The 19,484-nt window shown below is 38.4% G+C and overlaps 1 protein-coding gene across 1 annotated transcript in view; it reads right to left on the bottom strand.

The window, feature by feature from the left end:
- Positions 1-10,952: 10,952 nt before the first annotated feature.
- Positions 10,953-19,484, bottom strand: part of LOC118211389 (potassium voltage-gated channel subfamily KQT member 2-like) — a 49,798-nt gene continuing 41,266 nt past the window's right edge. Inside the window, exons 7-8 of the mRNA XM_035388566.1 lie at positions 16,266-16,389; positions 10,953-15,697 (exon numbers count right to left, since the gene is read on the bottom strand). Coding sequence (XP_035244457.1) covers positions 14,891-15,697; positions 16,266-16,389 — 931 coding nt within the window. The 3' untranslated portion in view covers positions 10,953-14,890. The remainder of the gene's footprint in view (positions 15,698-16,265; positions 16,390-19,484) is intronic.

Here is a 19,484-nt window from a genome sequence, read left to right as displayed (position 1 = left end):
TGCAAGTAAATGTTTCACACATGCTGTGCACCTAGCACAGTAATTTAGATGAGTGACAGATGTGATAGATGAAGACTCAACAGATCATTACATGCATTTGTCTGAAGCAGGCTGTCAATCAAACATGTTTTTAAAAAAATCCAAGTCATTTTTTTAATTTATTTTTTACATAAGTGCAATTTGGCAAGTTTGGCTAACTAAAATTTACAGTTGCATTCATCTTTAACTTTGATTCACAATTAATCATACATGTTTTTTCATCACAAAAAACAGCAATCGCCAAAATTAATTCATTTCACTGAAAGAACAATATGTAATATACATTAACATTCGTCTGTTGTAATGCATATAACAGATTCCAAGTCTCATTTCATACATTGACAAGAGTACCATCAAAAGAATATTAATGCTTCTTTCTCCCAGATGTTAGCTTTATCAGTGTGACTTACCACTTTCAAATATTGACCTCTTACATAAGGCCTTTTCTAAAAATGGCTTCCCTTAACTGCGAAGGACAGTGCTTGAAGGTGAAAGAGGTAACCATTGAAAGTCTTTATCCCAGCGAAACTGCAGAGGGAAATGCCATGGTGTCGCTGTCAGAGCAGGCCTGTGCTCTCCTTCTCCAGGAGCATGATAATGGCGTATTAGTCCCCCCCAAACCCCCCCTTTCCCTTCAGCTGCACTTCCACAGTCTCCTGGGGACACGGAGTCGGCAATGCATGGCACGGAGAAAATCTGACCACCTGCCCATTCTCAAGGAAGGAGAGGGCAATTACAGAGACTCTGGCCAGCATTCAATTCATTCAATTTCTAATTAACTTTGATTATTTAAAAGATGCAAATGTCATTTGGTTCTTCAGAAACACACGACAGATTGGCGAGTTAATTTTGGTGATCGCAGAAGCGGAAATGTGAAGTGTTTATGAAGAAAGATGTTCAAGCAAATGTTGACTGAACACAGGCTACACTCCTGTGGCTTCATTTGGACATGATACCATAAGACATAGAAGAACAACGAAAAAAACAAAACGCTCAATCTGCTATCACTGAGCAGAAAGCATAAAGCAATATAGCTTTGTGAAACGTTATTTCACTCTGAAAAACAGAATGACTCAGCTTGCATATGATATGCACCTACTTCAGCACATCCCAACAGGAGCACAGTTCACACTTTTTAAAACTTTGGTACAGCTGCTGAACATAACTGCATGTGTCAATTTGACCCTTATTTTTCCATCATTTTTTCAAAACAGTGAAAAAGGCAAAGACACACTGGCATCCTCATTTTGAAGCCCCCCCCCCCCCACTTTAAAATACTGTAAATTTCAATGTGTGTGAAAGAATGAGACTGGATTTAGAAACATCCACATTGAAGGGGGTTAATGGTGCAGATACCCACCCCAGGAAGAAGGGAAAACTAATATCTCGCTACATATAAATAGTCCCAGCGATAAATCGCATCTGTACCCAAGCTTTTCACATTTCACGCAAAGGGTCCCCTAATTCTTTCATTTTTCATGCTGTCGGGTGACAGGCTGGGGATGGGAATGAGCCGGCGACACGTCAGTGAGCAGCAGTCCCTCCGTCTGCCTACAGTCACCCACCAAGTCAAGAGAGCTTCTCTGACAGGGAGCCATCAGTCACTCCATCAGTCCCCCTCAGGTGAGGGATCTGGGCCCTGGTGAGCACTGGAGACACACTCGTGAAGCTGACTCTTGAGTCAGGAGCACAACACTATTTTTAACCTTGGGGTGGGAGGGGGGATGAAGATGAACGATTTTTTAATGTTTTGACTAATTAGAGAAATTACATTAACAATGCTGTAGAATATGGTATAATGACAGGTTTTAATTTAGATGTTTCCTAAAACATATCCTCCATTAATTTTTCAAATAGGTTTCCATATTCATCTCGCTGACTGCTGAACCCACCAAGCAGTTCTGTTATGATGAAAAAAGAAAAAAACCCTTTAAAGTTAAGGTGATTAAGTACTACATAAATATGCTAGTTGAGTAAATACATTTTTACTTTATTTATGGCACAAGTATGAAAGGATAAAGCTACGCAAGCATTCCCCATATCTGCCCGATTGCATTTGATTTGCAATGTGAAAAAATTTACAGCAATTGCTCCTAAGAAAGAAAAATCTTTTTCTTTCATAAAATGGCATCCATCTGTTAGATTTAATGCTTTGCATTTTCTCAGATTTTCTAAACGCACATTCATGGAATGCCTCCTTTGTGCTATGGTACTCATTTCATGAAGCTGATATAACCCTCAACATTTTGCTTGTCAAATTGGAAAAAAAGAAAAAAAAGAATCATGTTTACAGTCCCTACATTAATTTAATTTTGCAGTTCCATTCTGAGAAACTGTTTATGTACAGAAATGACAGCAGAGAGAGTATAAGTATGCTGATGTTTTTGGACTGTGCCCTAGTAAATCATGTCAATGATGAAGAGCACACCTCCAGCAATTATTATTATTGTTGGTCCAGAAATATTTTCCCAGTTGTATCATGCAGGTGTAATTGGAAGTTCATAAACAGAACCTTTTCTCCAGCTGGGGCAGAAACAGAGAATATCCTCATTATTTTACCCCCTCCAGTAGCTCCCTGTAACCCCCTCTAACAAAGAAGGTACGCTGTGCAGCTAGTCATTTGTAGATGCTTCAGGGTTTTCTAAAAGCGCAAGAGTAGCTTAAAAATGTGTCATCATTTATCCACTACCTTCAGTATACCCACAACACTTGAAAACACTTTGTTTATTTTAATGACCAAGACAACGAGTCAACTTGAAATTATTTTGTGGCTACTGTAAATCTACTTCATAGTACAAAGGCCCAAATGCATTTTCTCTGTCCACTGTGAGAAATTGCATTTGATAACTATATAATCACTACTAATATGAGGTACTACAGTCAGGTGGTAAAGATGATGACACCTTTTAAAAACTTTCCATTACTTGAGTTCATTGCTTTTCTGTATCTGACTGCTCCCATTGGACCGGCACACATCTAATTTTATACTGTCACTTATGTTAATTAATTAACAAGCCGTTCATATTGGCCTTATCAGCCAAAATGTCAGTACTAGAATGTGCACTATTCATTTTTTTTTTATTATGAACTCAGTTCTTAAAAAAATAATAAAGAAATTATTATAAATTATTAGTAAAAGTAAAAAAAAAAAAAGTATTGTTCAATCTTGTATGTTGTGTAGGATTATGACAACTCTGAGAATTGCTTTGAGAAAGTGTGGACACTGCTGAGAGGTTATGCATCTGCTCTCTATCTTAGAATAAGCAATGTATTAACAGGAACCAAATGTATCTAGGAACATTTGCAATTCATATGTGAAAGTGCTTGTCACTGTCCAGGATGCATTTTTAAAACAACATTCTTGAGGAGTGAAATCGCTCGTGCCAATTCCTGATAAGTCATTCTGACATCAGGAAAGCAATGTAATGATACAGTGAAGACATGACATTTAATAAGGTTTTGGGAAAAACAGTAAGCAGAAAGCAATGGCTAAAAATGTAAACTCTGAGTAGCCCCAAGCAAACTGCATGCTTGAATATTAAAATCATTTGCAAACAAGCCTAACTGGGATGGAACATGTTCTAAAATAAAACCAAGCACCAAAACAGTATTGTAATTGCAAAAATTAGCCAGTATTTTTCTGCCGTTTCTCCAAAATTCTTCCTTGCAAATTTTGAATACATAGCCCTGGAAATTATGCATTATAAGGTCCACACTCCACAAATACTCCCAAAAATGTTTAATTCAAAAACATAAGACATTTTGATTTCATGGGTATCTTTCTCAGGTAAAACATTCTTGTTCCACCTGTATATAAAGGTGTGGTTAAAGGCCACACACGTGCACTGCAAAGATATCTTATCTTTGTTTTTGCACAAGGTTTTTTTACATGGGTTAGAATTGTTTTTTTTTTTTCTCCTCAGATATTGAGATGGGCAATAACAGAAGTAGCAGGAGTGTTGCATTCAAGGATGTTGCAAAAGCAGTTCCTGCTCTGAGCAGTACGCATTGACAAGAGTGCATTATGGTAGAAGTGGGCACATGGAATTGGCAAGGTCACACTGAATGAAAACTGGAGAGAAAATCTGTCTTTTCATTTGTTGATTCACTTTATCAAAATGAAGGGGATACAAACAGCCTCAGCTGAATGGCTAAGGGCAATTATTTCGTCCCCAACCTGAAGATAACCCTAAATATCCATTGACCACATACCTGTCTGTTAGATGAGCAGATAGAAATAACACTGGATATTCTTTGATTGGAATTGACTAAACAAAAGCCTGAATAGCAATGTTACATTTGTTTGGAAATGCCCTGGCTTTATTCTAACAAATGGCTGGACTGATTTCAGTAGCAATCAGAAAAACAAAAGGAAAATAACTTTTCAGGAAAACAAATGCCAGAGCCTCCTTTTCACTCGGTCTTTGTCCACAAGTTCAGTATATCATGCAAGGAGAGTTGCCTTTTGAAAATGATGGAATTGCCATCAGAACACAAGTTCATACAGTATAATATATTTGCACAGTTTAACAGCTAGAATGTTTTCCCTGCGGAGCACATCAGCTGTAGCAGTTGTCATATTCATATGTCTTTTACACTCAGGAAATAAGAAAATCACATACTGGTAATCTTAAAGAATTTTGTGTAAGGCTCCTACTATTGCCATTCTACCTCAGAAGCAGGGAAAATCAAAACGAATAAGTAAATAAGACCTCAAGAGCACAAATACGGAATGATCACTTCAGGAAGGACCTCAAAAGCAGCAGCATCCATCAATAGGAATGAGTGGTATTAAAAGTCTCTGATGCAGATAAAGTAACATGGTTGATGTTCACTGACCAGCAGAATCCCAAAATTCTCTGCCCTGTGCCCATTCACCAATGCCCACAGGACAGGATGTGTCAACAATAGGTTTTCATGCCATGTGCACATGAACTCCCTGGCGAAACCAATTTGGTCAATGAAGGAGGAACTGAACAGAGAAACTGGCATACCTCAAACTCAGCAGGAGCTTGCCTGGACGTTCCAAGTCAAGAACCTTAGAAGCAACAGTCTTAGAATATTTTAGTAAGAAAAAATGTAAGGCATCTCATTTAAAAACTCACAACAGGCTGCAACTGTTAATGATATATTCTTTATGGTTTTCCTATTGATGAGCATCATGGGCGTCAGACTATACACACCCCATCTTAACCCCCAAGAGTAAATCCCAGAACAAGGCCACAGCACCAATATAAAACCTCAGCAATGACCTTTCAGCCACTCTGGGGGACTGCACCCAAATTCCACACACTTTTCTCAATCATCTGACTAACTGCAGGTGAGTGTGATCAAGCCATTAACACATAATGGGATTCCTTAAAGGAGAAACAACTAATGGTAACTAATGGTTTAAACTACAGCATGGTATGCTGTGATTCCCCGGGTCATCCTTTAAAAAAAATTAGTTTAAATGAGTTTTAAGTTGAGCAAACTTAAATTAAGTTTAAATGAACACAAAAAAAAATAAATGAAAAATTAAAACATTTTAAAAAGCCAACATGGATTAAAAATAAAACACACAAGAAAATGTACTGCCTGACATTCTGCTCTCTATTGTGCTTACTGTGTGCCATTTACAAAAGCAGTTTTAGTGAAATGTGTTCCTCCTGGTGTTGACAGGTCTTCTGCAAGTCTGTCAGACATTCTCTCAGAATTGAATCTTTTAATTGAAGTCTCCAACCAGCTGTGATATTACTTGAATGTGAACATCACTGGAAGCTACCACAGGAAGAGAGCTGGTTGGACAGCATGGCTGTCATCAAACATGTATGAGAGATGATTGTGTGATGGGAGGGGGAGGGTCAAGGTTGACAAGTTACAATCTGCTGCTCTGGTGCTTTAGATTGACATATACCATTCCCAACATCCCTAACAGCCAAGGAGATTTCAGTGTGAAAGCAGCCATTGACTGGATGACTGGCAATACATACTGATCGCTTGGCCATGTACATGCCACATTCATTCATTTTTGCATGAGAAGTGAAAATGTTTTGATGTTTAAAGAGAAAAAAAATGTCCTTTTCTTACAGCAATCATATAAAATGTGTGTGGGCTAAGGGAAAATAACTTTTATTTTTCTTTGAAATGCACACCGGAAAAAATCACTTTGACTGAATTCCATTCATAGTTCAGAGAAAAGCATCTGGCTTTTTATTTACAGTGCAGGTGAGGATGTGACATTGATTCTTACATAAAGAAACAAAAATAAATACACACACATTCAGTGAAAATTTAACAAAGCCATTTCACGCAGTGGCGTCTGTATTTGAACTAGGCTATCTGCATTGAAACTGAAATGAAAGAGACACTTGCTAGGGAGGTTTAATCTGTAATATAACATTCCTTCCCGCTGACATTCACACATATTGCCTCAGGAGAAATGAAAAGGCAGGCCCTTAAGTACTGCATTGGACAGTTTTTTTTTTCCAAACACACTACAGGGTTTAGAAGGTGTGATTTAAAATTCTTGCACCCAACTGAGATTGAATCAATGTGACAGACTATCCTTCTGTTTTGTAATGGAGATGTATCACCTACTGCATTTGTTCTGCTGATGAAATACAACAGGATTACGTGCTTCTTTCCAAGGTCATCACTTCTGTGTAGAGTTGTACTTCATACAAAATACATGAGAAGGAATTATTGGAAAAAAGAAACATGCTCTACTATTGGTCAAATAGAAGTCCATAGGTCAAAATTTTTTTTTATTTTTATAAATTATATGTTTACAGTTTTGCCCACAAATGATGCATTACAAAAACAATGTTTTCAGAAGGACAATTAACTGCATTAACACTCTTAATATAGGTTTACAAATACAGGCAGCTGGAACAGTACATGGAGTTCAATGTGCCATGATTTATTATCACAAGATTAACAAAAGGTATGAAATTCAGCACATGTGACAGAATATGATTTATTAACACTATATTCAATAGCAACTTTCACCAGAGACAAGGCCAAGGGTGATCAATTCGAGAAAAAGCTCTATAAACAATGACACAACATGATTATAAATGGCTTGACATCTCAGTCAGTTCCAACTCCATGGGATATCATGCGCACAGACGCTGAAGATTACTCAAGGTCAGGGATTCTCCAATTTGCAAATTGAGTGTGGCCATTCATGACTGTCAGAAGCGGAATAGATTTTCAATTGTCTCAAACTCCTTCACGTCATTCGCTGCAAAGGTCATCTTGTTTTTAGTGTGTGGCCAGAAGGTGCGAATGTTAGAGAAGGTAGGCTCATGGAGACGCCATGGCAACCACGTGGGTTCTGTTTTCAGGGATAGGACGGAGTGTGAACACGTGTAGTGCTAAAAAGTGGTCTGCAGTCTTGATCTAGTGAATGTCACAATGCATTTTTACAACGTATTAGTCACGGCCTGGCATTGCAAACCAATCAGCAGATGTTTATAGGTTTAAACTGGTACCTCTGTTTTGGATGTGATTTATATAGATTGAAAAATGATTTGTTGTTGACAGATAATGTATCACTATATAATAATCTAATTTAGTTGGGTGTTCAGATTTGAGGAAGCCAGCAAATCTATGATTATAGGACAAATGGGACAGACCAATTGTCATGGAATGACTGAGGAATTATAACAGATCATTTCCAAAAGAAAATAGATGCAAGAATTTTAAAACTTGACACATGCCTTTATGTAGCTTGAGTACCTGAAAGTATGCCCTTGATCAAGCAACCATTTATTCATTTACAGAATGGATTGTGTCCAAATTCATATAGAAATTGCCCACCGTTGGAGTTTCGATGATTTGGTCCCAAGTGTGTCCTTCTCCTGTGCTTCATGGCACCCATTGGGGAATTCATCTTAATTTTGGTCCATCTGCCTAATGAGACGTCTATGTCCTATCCCCCACACTATGGCGATCAGTCTTGTGGGGCATGGTACCTTGGAGTCACAAAGAATGACATCATTTTTAAAATAAAAATGTAAATGCAAAATTATCCATTATGCAAAATAAATGTTATGTTAGACAATTGTGATAATGGAAATATTTAATGCTAATTTACTCAAGGACTGATAAACTGGTGCTGTATGCTTGAATAGGTGAAATTAAAGATGGGAACTGCTGATTTTGGAAAATAAAATTTTCAAAAGGCATGAATAATGTAAAAATCAAACATTTTTTGAGTGAGGAATATCTTTACTTTCTGATGTTAGTTGCTCCCTTCGGTTGTCATATTCAACAATTCCATTTGACATCATATTAAGGTAGCCTGATCAACAATATAAATTATACAGAAAGGCCATTTTATACTATTTGATTTAAATTTACACTACATTTACTTTGGGGCATTTAGCAGATGCTCGTTCCAGAGCAACATACAGTACATAAACAAACAAACAAATCTGGTTGAAAGGATACTACACAAACCTGCCCACCCAGTCTCATCTGCAACTAGCGTGACACATTGGACAATAGCATTTTATATTCCATCCTGGCAACAAGATAAAGCCAACAATAGCCAAGGTATGCCAATACAGTGGTGAAAAACATTGCACACTGAATTGTGAAATAAGAGGATTTTTTCTGTAATTATACTATGTCATTCTGCTATCAATATCTGCAATGAAATATGGAATAAATATACAATCTTACCATTGGTTTAACACCTGCTGATTTTCCATGAAGCTAACAAATTGCCAACATTTATCTGATAAAGGAATTTTATTTTATTGTAATCTTATTGTACAAAATGTGGGGTATTAGTATCTCCATGGGCTGTACTTTTCACATTGGGCATGGAAAATACTAATTCAGATTTACTGTGTGCTGATGTGTGCACACAGTAAACAGTTAATTTGTAGCAAAATATACTGTATGATTATGTTATGATTTACAGCAATGCACATTTTAGACAGATTTGGAGAAACTAAAGGACACCAGGGTACACTTTTTTGCTTCATAGATTTTTAGTAATTACACATATCACCTACAAATTTTGCACACGTGCGGTCAAGGAGGTTATAATTTCACCAAGATAATTGCATCTGTGGCACTTCATTTCTGCCTAAATTATGAATATAAACTAATTTATTAGTCTATTGTAGTCTTAGTATTGTAAATAGTACAAGTCTCTTGCTTCATTTAAGCCACTTTCCAAGTCTCTGTGCCTGGCACATCTGGAGTTATGAAGCCTTAAATACAACACCCACTAAATAGGCGAGGATTGGCCAGATTTGGGGTTAATCAGACGGCTGTTAAAACCATACCAACATCCATAGCTCGCATGACCTCTGGAGGTGGAGCAGGTCAGCGCTTCAATCTATAACCGGACGATTGTCAGCAAATACCACCTCTAATGTTACAATATCCAATCCGCCCCAGAGTAGCTGAGCAGCAACGCAGCAAGGACACTCCTAAGGGGAGAGACAAATCAGGCTGGCTGCCCCGGAATGCACCTGCCCAGGGGCTCAGGTAAGTGCATCCTGCCGATGACCTTGTGTCCCAGATTGGATGTTCTGGGGGGTAATTATAGCCCCAGCTATGGTTCCGCCCTAATGCTGACCGCTTACCTTCTGCTGAGTCCTCAATTTGTCTGTAACAACATTGCTATTTGCTGTATTGGTAACTAAATTCATTACATATTGCATGAGATGGCATACACAGCATATATTATTGTTGCTACTATTAATTTGTTAAAGGGGAATTGCGCTTTCAAACACATATGGGCTTATTTTGTTTATATTGTTCTTCTAATGAATGTCAACCTTCATTTTTCGATTAGTTATTTTGTTTTAAATTATTTAATTTTGTTCTAACGTTAGAACCTATTTTTTTTTTTTAGCGCAAGTCCACAGGGTACTACGGTTTCCGGTTTTTTCTTTGAAGAAAAGCACAGCAAGTCACGCAATGATATGCTGCCTAGGTCTACTTCCTGAATTTGTAAAGGTAAGCAACAAAACATCGTAAAATATTAACAAAACAAAATAAGTAATCGAAAAATTAAGATCGACACATTCATTAGAAGAAAATTTCAAATAAAATAAGCCCATATGTGTTTTAAAGTGTAATTTCCCTTTAACTAAATGCCCTACAAACAAGAAAAAAATCTTGTCTGTTAAACAAACTCCCTACATACAAAACAACATTAAGGTCTATAGTTTATATTATTATAATAATATTATGAGTAATAATATTATAACTTATAGTTGATTATACTCCTTTCCATATAAGTAATATATAAACCTATGTATCCATACAAAGACATGGAATAGATACAACATGTATGGTTCAAACCACCCAAAATGTCTCAAACCATGTTACATAGGTTTAAATAGAAGTCTCAACTTTGCCTGGATACATTCCTGGGATATTACAGTACACTAGTATTTTTAAGTGTTCACAACAACTGTATAAATGTGCATTTGCGCAAACTTCAAGTCCTTGGAGGCTGAAGATCACATAAAATGTTAGTTACATGAAGAGTGACATCTAGTGGCTCTATTTTGAGGTTTCAGTAAATGTACATTTCAGTTAGACACTACTGGCTAACCTTATTTGCAGTATCAGCACTTATCGTATTTCCACATTGCTGCACGATCGGAAAAGACACACACAACATTTCTGACAAGGCAAGTAAGATATGGGTAGATTCTCTGGTCTTCTAGTAGCATAATAGTATCAAAGGGTCAGGCAGTCGTGTGAGTGACCATGTGCAAATATGGTATTGAACATGGTCACTCACACGACTGCCTGACCCTTTGATACTATTATGCTACTAGAAGACCAGAGAATCTACCCATATCTTACTTGCCTTGTCAGAAATGTTGTGTGTGTCTTTTGTGAAGTTGTCTTTTAAAATCGCTTTAAGGAATAAATACAAAAGATTTTCCAAACAGTACGATGTACAAAGTTTATTATACATTTCCCATGTGTCCATGGATTTTAGTGTCCTACTTCACAGGGATGCTACATAATGATTAAAAGCTATATTCATGGCATTCAGCGGTTGAAAACATGCTGGCAAGCATTTATTTAAAATGAACATGTATCTATTAAAATAATGATCAGAATAAAAAAAGTAACCAGTAACCAAATTCGAACATTGAACAACAACTTGATAGGGCTTGGGAAAGCCTTCTTGTACATTACCTGGCATGATGTGAAATAATATTTTATTACATTTTATTATTTTTTTTAAAAATTGCCTATTTATTGCCTACCATAAAAAGTGAAATAAATAATACATTGTGTAATGTAAGTGCAACACTGAGTGCCACGCTGTGTGTCATAAAGGTAAGGCTTGCAGGAATGGTGACATGCTGAACCTTAGGTGACCCGTCACCTGGCTTCACCCCACTCTTTGATCTCTCCCGCCCTGTCATTCAAACACGCTGCACCACATCCAAGAGCTGAACTGGCATTGCGCAGAGCAAGCTGTCACAGGAGAAACATTCTCATCTTGAAACATGGTAGCTTAAGTGCGATGGTATAAGCCATTGAGATCTACATTCACAAGCATGGTTTGTGTCTGGCATGACAGCTGTGTACAACATAAACAAATACAATACTTTTTAAAAGACTTTTATCCAAGGCATCTGCAAGATATATTTCTTTGGAAAAAAATACATGAAAGCAAAGAAATTTGCAAGCAAGGCAGCTGTGAAGAAAAAGAAAAAAGAAAAGAAAAAAAAGGTCATTGATATCTGCTTTTAATGAGTAATATCTGAACTAAGTTAATGTTTGAATTTTTGGGGGGTTTCTGCTAATACACATTGATAGTTGCCTTACTTCCAAGAGTGGAAGAAATTTTTTTTTTTTTTTTTAAAGTAGTGTGGTGATACAAAAACAATGAAACAAATACTTCCCCCTTTACAGGTAAGTAGAGGTCCAGGATTTTCAGCATTTTTCACAGCTCGTCTTATTATTAGAGTTCATTTTTAAAGCAAGTTGCACCTACAATAAGCAAAACGATGACTTCACAGAGGAATGTGCATTATTATCTGTCAGATTGTCAGTTTTATCATTACAAAGTTCACTATAGCTAACGCCAGGCTGAATTTTTGAGGACACAGTGAAAATTCACAGGGGCTTACAGTGAGAGTAACAGCACATTAAAACAGAAGCAAACAAAGAAGCAGATTACAGACTACCTTGTGATGGCAGTGGAGAGCCAAACGAGTACTTGTGGTCACATGCTAGAGGTTGAAAGATGTGCACCATAATACCTGTGAATTTCGTTGGTGTGTTCTCAAATTTATAGCACTTATTTCATAGAAAACAGACAAAAAATCTCTGGTGTTGTCATTAATTAGGTGCCATGTAAGGCCTTCCAGTGAGGACTCGGTGTACATCATCTGATCTACGTTATGTGTACTTGTGTGGGTCTCGGTGAACTGTGCTGGGTATAGAACATGCGGATGGATGTGCTTGGAAATCCACATTGGTGAAACTTCCATAGTTATAGATTCAGCCTTTTTACCAGGTGAATTTTATGTAGCACTGTGACAAAACCAGTGAAAAAGCACTGCGATAAATAAAATAAAATAAATACATTAAATGCAACGACAAGACGGTTTGCAGGCATTTTTTTTTCTTCTTCAACTGAACCAAAGATTACTGTAATTAAGGGCTTTGTAGATTCATGAATTTTAGGTGCAAACTTTTTCATTTTAGATGAGAAAGCAGGAAAAAATCACTTGATATGCATATTCGGGGGGTCAGTGCATTTCTGAAAAATCATTGGGCTGTGACATTCCTTCTCTCCATTGAATGCCTTGTTTTTTTACCCCTATTTTCTGAATTCACATTTTTTTTAAATCCCACACTGTAACTCAACTGGATTTCAACCCCCCCAGCCAGATACAGTATGGGAAAGTACTAACAGCTTAACAAGTGTGAGTGTAAAGGAAATGCTTTGTAAATGCAGATGAGAGTTCAGTGAGGAAATATACATACATATTTTAAATGTGTTAAGCATGCACACTGTGTACAGGAAGATGTTATACTAATATTTAATATATGTGATTTTTTTGCATTTAAGTTGTTACCTCCTTGTGGAGTCCTGGATTTTCATATAAAATTATATCCATGGACATGTTTATAAACAAATCTTGTGTACACATTTTGTCGGTACACATACTTTTATATTGTTCTGCAGATGGATACAAACGGTAACCTTATATATAATATTTCACGTTATAGAGCTCATATGGAGGACTACAACTGAAATGAACGGGCATAAAATAAATTTGTCAAATTTATTCAGAGCTGAAACAAAGCTGGAGTACACCTCCATCACTTATCTAAATATATTCTATCTATAAAAAGTTTGAGGTAAAATAGATTGTTTTTGTTTCGTTTTTTTGTTGTTTTTCTTACTAAACTATTGCCCTTGTTTTATTCGTTGAAACAAATGGCTTGTTGTGTCATGCAAAGTAATTTGATCAAGTAGGGATATTAAACAATAAATAAATTAAATAAATTAATGAATAAATAATTTCCACTCCACTTTACCCTTTGAATCAACATGTGTGCATCAGTCAGAAAAATGTACATTGTTTGAATTCAAAGTCATATGTAATCATATGTAATATTTTATATACATTTCTTGTCCTTATTTTAAGGGCCTATATATTGTGAAAAAACCACTAATAAATACATCACTACCTCTTCTTTTAACATGGGTATTGTCTAATAGTGTTAAAACTGATAATGAGCACATACTATAATAAATATGTAATAAACCTACATTTTAACCATTTGAAATAAAAAAATGCACTTATAGTATGCTCAAATTTTCAATGACTGATATTTTCAGTTTTGACATACTGATATTTACAGGAAAAGAAAGAGTAGTCTACTCATGTCCCCAAAATGTTTTCTAACAATATAAATAGGCCCGTAAAGAGTGACCCATTTTTCTTAGATCATATAGAGTAAAGCATCCCATACTTGATTACACCTATTATACAGTATGTAAAGTGGCATTAAAGGGCCCTGCATTGCTTAAAATGTTTTTCGTCATCCCATATTGACACCTCTTTGCCCAGCTGTAGTAGTTTTTTGTCACCACGTTCACACATCGCACAGCTAGGACATCCTAGCCATGCGATTCACTTGACGCAAGTCAGGTATCTTGACTGGACAGCAAATTTACAATCTTATTATTGTAAATTATTTTTTGAAGAACAAAAAAAACCAAAAAAAAAAAAACCAAAAACCTCTCCAAAAATAATAAATTCAACCCAAACGCTTACTCGTTATGTCATGTCACCATTGACATGTCAAGAAAAAATGGCGTGACACTGCTGACTGAAAACCAAGAGAACAGTTGTGATGTACAACTGATGAACCATGATCAAGTAAGTGTGCACTTGTGGATGCTATATGTATTACTCTGTGTCTTTACGATATTTGTTACATTGCACAGTTGAATAGTATATAGCAAATAAACAGTGATGACACAATCTCTGACAGAGCTCACTGCCACTTCATACACCCAGTATTCAGTGTAAAATGTGAGACCTGTATCGGCACAGTATTGTCAAGAATTACATTCACATGTCCCTGGTGATGACGGCACAATTCTTGAGTGGTAAAAGAAAATGAATGTGTGTACGTGTGAGTGGAAAACATACACGCTCTCAAGTCAATCCTGAACATTCTCCATAGCAAAAAAAAAAAAAACGACAGACCTTTATTACTTTCAGAAGAAGAAGAGGGGCGTCACCACAGGTGTCACTCAAAGGAAGCCACATGAGGCTCGGTACCCTCCCACTTCCTGGCAGGGTTTCCTTGGCCCGTTTTGGACCGCGCGGTCCGTTTGGTGTCCCGCCTACTTTGGGCCCGACCAGCCGCGGTCCCCGTAGGCGCCCTCTCCGGTGGCGGAGTGGGGGGAGGGGGCGCAGAGGTCCGAGTCGGTGTCGGACTCGCCCTCGGCGATGTACGGCCGGACCTTGGCGCATCGGGCCACGCCCCCGAAGTAGCTGTTGTTGAGGAAGTCCAGGTTCTCCTTGGACTGGGAGATGCTGAACCCGCTGAAGGAGCGCTCCAGCTCCTCGTGGTCCACGGAGGGGATGGAGATGGAGGTGTCGCTGTCTGCTCCGGCCCCTGCCCCCGCCCCTGACCCTGCCCCCGCCCCCGCCCCTGACCCTGCCACCGCGCTCACCTCCTGCTGCTGCTGCTGCTGCTGCTGCTTCCCGTCCTCGCCGCGGGGGTGGTGGTGACCGCCGCCCCGCCCGCTCCCGTTGGAGGAGCGGTCGTTGGCGGGCGGGGGCGGGATGCGGACCAGGGAGGGGTCGCCCACGGGCGACGTGCGCTGGCTGCGCTGGTGGAATTCGCCGACCGAGTGCTGCTGCCAGGAGGTGGAGGGGGGGCACTGGCCCTGCGGGGGGCCGGCGGCGGAGCAGGACGCGGGCGGGGGGTCGAAGTTCTTCTGGCCGGCCGCGCTGTTGGAGCGGATGATCTTGGTGATGGAGCCGCTCTTCTCCATGTGCTCCCGGCTGTCCACGGGGCTGTGGTAGGGGGGCGCCGGGTCGGGCTCCTTGGAGCTGAAGTAGGCGTCGGTCTCCGACTGCGGGATGCCCATGCGCTGCACGTAGATGTTCACCAGGAAGTCGAGCTTCCTCTCCATAGACATCACCTGCCAAAGAAACGGCTAACTGAATAACTGCCAAAAGCTAACTGAATAAGTGGATTCATTAAAAGACGAAAAGAATGCATGTGATCACGTGCTGGAGGTGTTCAGCGGTCCTCTGTTCGAATACTGAACATTCAGGCTCAGACTTTTGCAATCGATCAAACTGTGCAATAAAACTTGGATCATAAATCATAGACAGACAGATCATAGACCAGAAACCTCTTTTATACTGACAGGAGAGAGACACCTACCCTTGATAACGACTAAACAGCTTCTGTCGACTAACCAGAAGACAATCTGTGTCTTTTTATTATGACGCATATAAATGTACTGTATGGAACATGACCAAGAATAATACAAGAGGCACTGCATATTCTGAAGATGGGCACTTTATGAAAATTCATTCCCTGTAATATTGCACTGGGAAAACTCCCGCTACCAACTGCAGTTAGGAAGCGAAGGATGATGAAATGGACACTGGAGGTTACCACCTGGTTGGTTTAAAGAATTAGAGAAGTCACACAAAGCCCCAGGATGGAAGAAGCTGGAACATGGCAGAAACTGGACGTACCTGTTTCTCCACTTTCCCCAGACGTCCCATCATGCTGGGGTCCTCCTGTAGCTCTCCTTCTGTGGTGCTTTTGGGGCGGTCCTTATCTGTCATTGGAGTGCCTCTACCAACAATCTGGTCAACTCTAATAATTAAAACAAGTGACATCTACAATGAACCTGAGATTTATTTGAAAGTTATGGGTAAAGGAGTAATGTTATGTAAATATGACCAGATATGTACAGAAATACATGGGAGAAAAAACTATGTAACCCTCTGTATAACAATATAAAGATGAGACGGTAGACAGAGCGCAGGTAAATGACATGTCTTTACTTGCAGCCCCGTATTACATTCTGATGTCGCCTTATACATACGTAACAGGTGTGCCGCTGTCTACGGTAAGCACAATGGGACAAGTGCAAATGTAAACAGGTAAATACACAGCATATACTGTAAAGCATAATGCTAAATTACGGTATGGAGAATACATTCAAAAATACGGTGAATATCCAAAGACATCAATGTCAAATTTTGAACTGAATATTGTTTTATTCATATATATTGTTTGTTTAGGTTTCATCCATTAAGATCAATCAGTAGGGTTGTTTTCAATATACATTTTCAGAATGTCCACCTAAAAAAAATGACCAAACTTTATTTTTAAATAAATCATTAATTTTCATTATAAGCTATTTAACACAATGTAGGTATTACTGTCCAATAAATAATTCACTTCTGCATGACTTTAACATTGAAACCATCCAGCCACGGTCACTCATCTAAAACATGGAAAACACTACTTACATTTAACAACTCAAAACTTTAATAAAATTACAATATTTTCTTAAAGCTTTAAGCTACTACTTTGTTCCTACTACCCTATTCCTGTTCTTTCACTTGCATTAGAAAACTATATTATTGCAATATTAATTGCTATATTATTTCAAAAATTGTAAAAAATTATGACATGAAACTAGTTGAAACCAAATGAACTCTAAGGATCAAAATACAACAGACAGACATTGTTCATTTTCAAAGCAGAATCTTTGATATTCCAAAATATTTTTCAAAATACAATATAAAAATTCAAAAGTTTATAAAATTTTGGCAATTATTTTCTAAAGTAACACCTACAGACAAGAACCTCAGACACTCTCTAGAGAACCTGGAAAGGGAGGTTACAGTTGTGTGAAATTGTTTCCCTGAAACTGACTTGGTCAGGGAACCAACTTTTTTGGATGGGAGCTTGAAGTGCTGTCTTCGATTTGAGACCCACCTACGCAAGATCACGATTAGTCAAAAGAAGTAATGGCTCATTAGCTTATTAACAAAGCACAGCCCTGAATTTAAGGCCAAATTATCAGAGCGCAAACTTGGTCAGGCTGATAGTACCATAAGGTTATGAGCCAAACATCTGAGCCTAAAAACAATGCGCACAAAATTTCATCACCATAATCAGGAATATCAGGGCTGACACGCAGGGAAATGATACAGCAAACACAACAATAAACAAGAACATCATCAGATCAGCCTTAGACAACACAAACTGAACGACGCAGACAATTCCTTACACTGCAAGTGTTGAGAATTAGAAAAGATACAGCAAGGAGGCCGGGAGGTGCAAGTACAGAACGGTAAGGGCCACACACTCAGGTACTGTTCTCGCCTGCCAAGCAGTGAGCATGGGGGGTTTGGGGAGGGGATGGGGGGGGGCTGGAATGGGTACGTGCACTGGATGGTATGGGATGGAATGCATTTCCCACAGAGAGGGGAGTTGGGAGCCCAAAAGCTTGCCAGTCACCTCTAGGCTGCTACTCTAAGCCTGTCTCCACTGCTCCCGGTGGGACAGCAGCAGCCGAGATCCTTCAGGTGCTTAGTTTAAGCTGGGCAAGACATAAACAATGTATCTAGGCAATTCTCATTAAAGGGAAAAAAGCAACTTTGAGCAATTCCTATATATTGGGTTTACATCAGATAATGCCATGCCAGAGTTTTTATTTATTAATACTGCCCTTGCATGTCAAAGAGCACTCAAAAATCAGAGCCTAAAAAGGCCAAGGGACATTTAGGCCTGTATACAAACTGGATTGCCTGCATGTAGCTTCTGGCTAGTTCTTTCAAACACTATGCTTGCCCAGCTCTGAAACTATTCAGCTTAAAAATTACATTAAAAATAACTAACAAAATTGAATAAATGATGACATCTTGCCAAGGCCAAAGGGCATTATCTGGCATGCTTCATTATACTTCATGCCAACATGCACATAACGCATAAATAAAACATTAATAAATGGTTATAGTTTGCTAATAGAGCCCTTTTTTTCGCTCATGGGCAGTGTTTTATCACTTTGGCATTGTGGCTCCCTGTTTAGATGCATTTTCAGCACAGCACCTTTTTTGTTCGGCTACATGGCTGGCTACTTACCTGTGAGCACCTAACGGCTAGTGTGCTGTAATACAGACCACTGTGGTTGCTTGCTAAATGGACCAGTAGCTACGTTTCAATACAGATACAAAGCCGTTTTTCCCCGGAGTTCTGAAAATTACCAGTTTACTAGAAGTTAGTATACTAAATTATCTATTGAATTATCTCTGAAAACACACTCAGAAAAGTGGAATCGCATCACTTGACTGAGGTCCACATAATAAAAGTTTTTGTGGTGGATATCTAATGCAGACCGCCAAAGTGTGGGATGAGTAGCATGCAAATCGTATCTCTTTTCAAAATTTAGACCAGTTATTTTTCTTAGCATTCTTTTAACTGTAGCAAAAAAACTCTGTAAACTCAGTAAAACCATGTAGCACCAATGCATTTTTAAAAAAGTAGCAAATTTATATTCGCACAATTCCCATTACAAAGACACAAAAAAATTGTGAATTGACATTCTGAATTTATGTAAATTTATGCCAATGGAAACGTAGCTACTGTTGGCTTTAACATTTGCAGCTATTTTACCTATAAAATAGCTACACTATACATTTGAAAGTTGGGTGAAAAAAGACCAATACATAAAAAGGAGGGTAGAAAGAACACACCTAGTATGGAAACCAATGTCCGTTGTCAAACTAAACAAAGTAAATTTGTGCTGCTACATATAATGTAACACCACCATATTCTGGCTGTGAGTAATCTGGGTTTTGGTGTTGTGAACTGGAGATGATAATGCATTCAGTGTATATCACTGCATGGGAGAATCAATAATGCATTATTTTTAGATCAATAGGATACACTTTCTG

Source organism: Anguilla anguilla, chromosome 13 (genome assembly GCF_013347855.1).
Source record: "Anguilla anguilla isolate fAngAng1 chromosome 13, fAngAng1.pri, whole genome shotgun sequence".
Taxonomy (NCBI): domain Eukaryota; kingdom Metazoa; phylum Chordata; class Actinopteri; order Anguilliformes; family Anguillidae; genus Anguilla; species Anguilla anguilla.
This window is presented reverse-complemented; position numbering and strand designations above follow the sequence as displayed.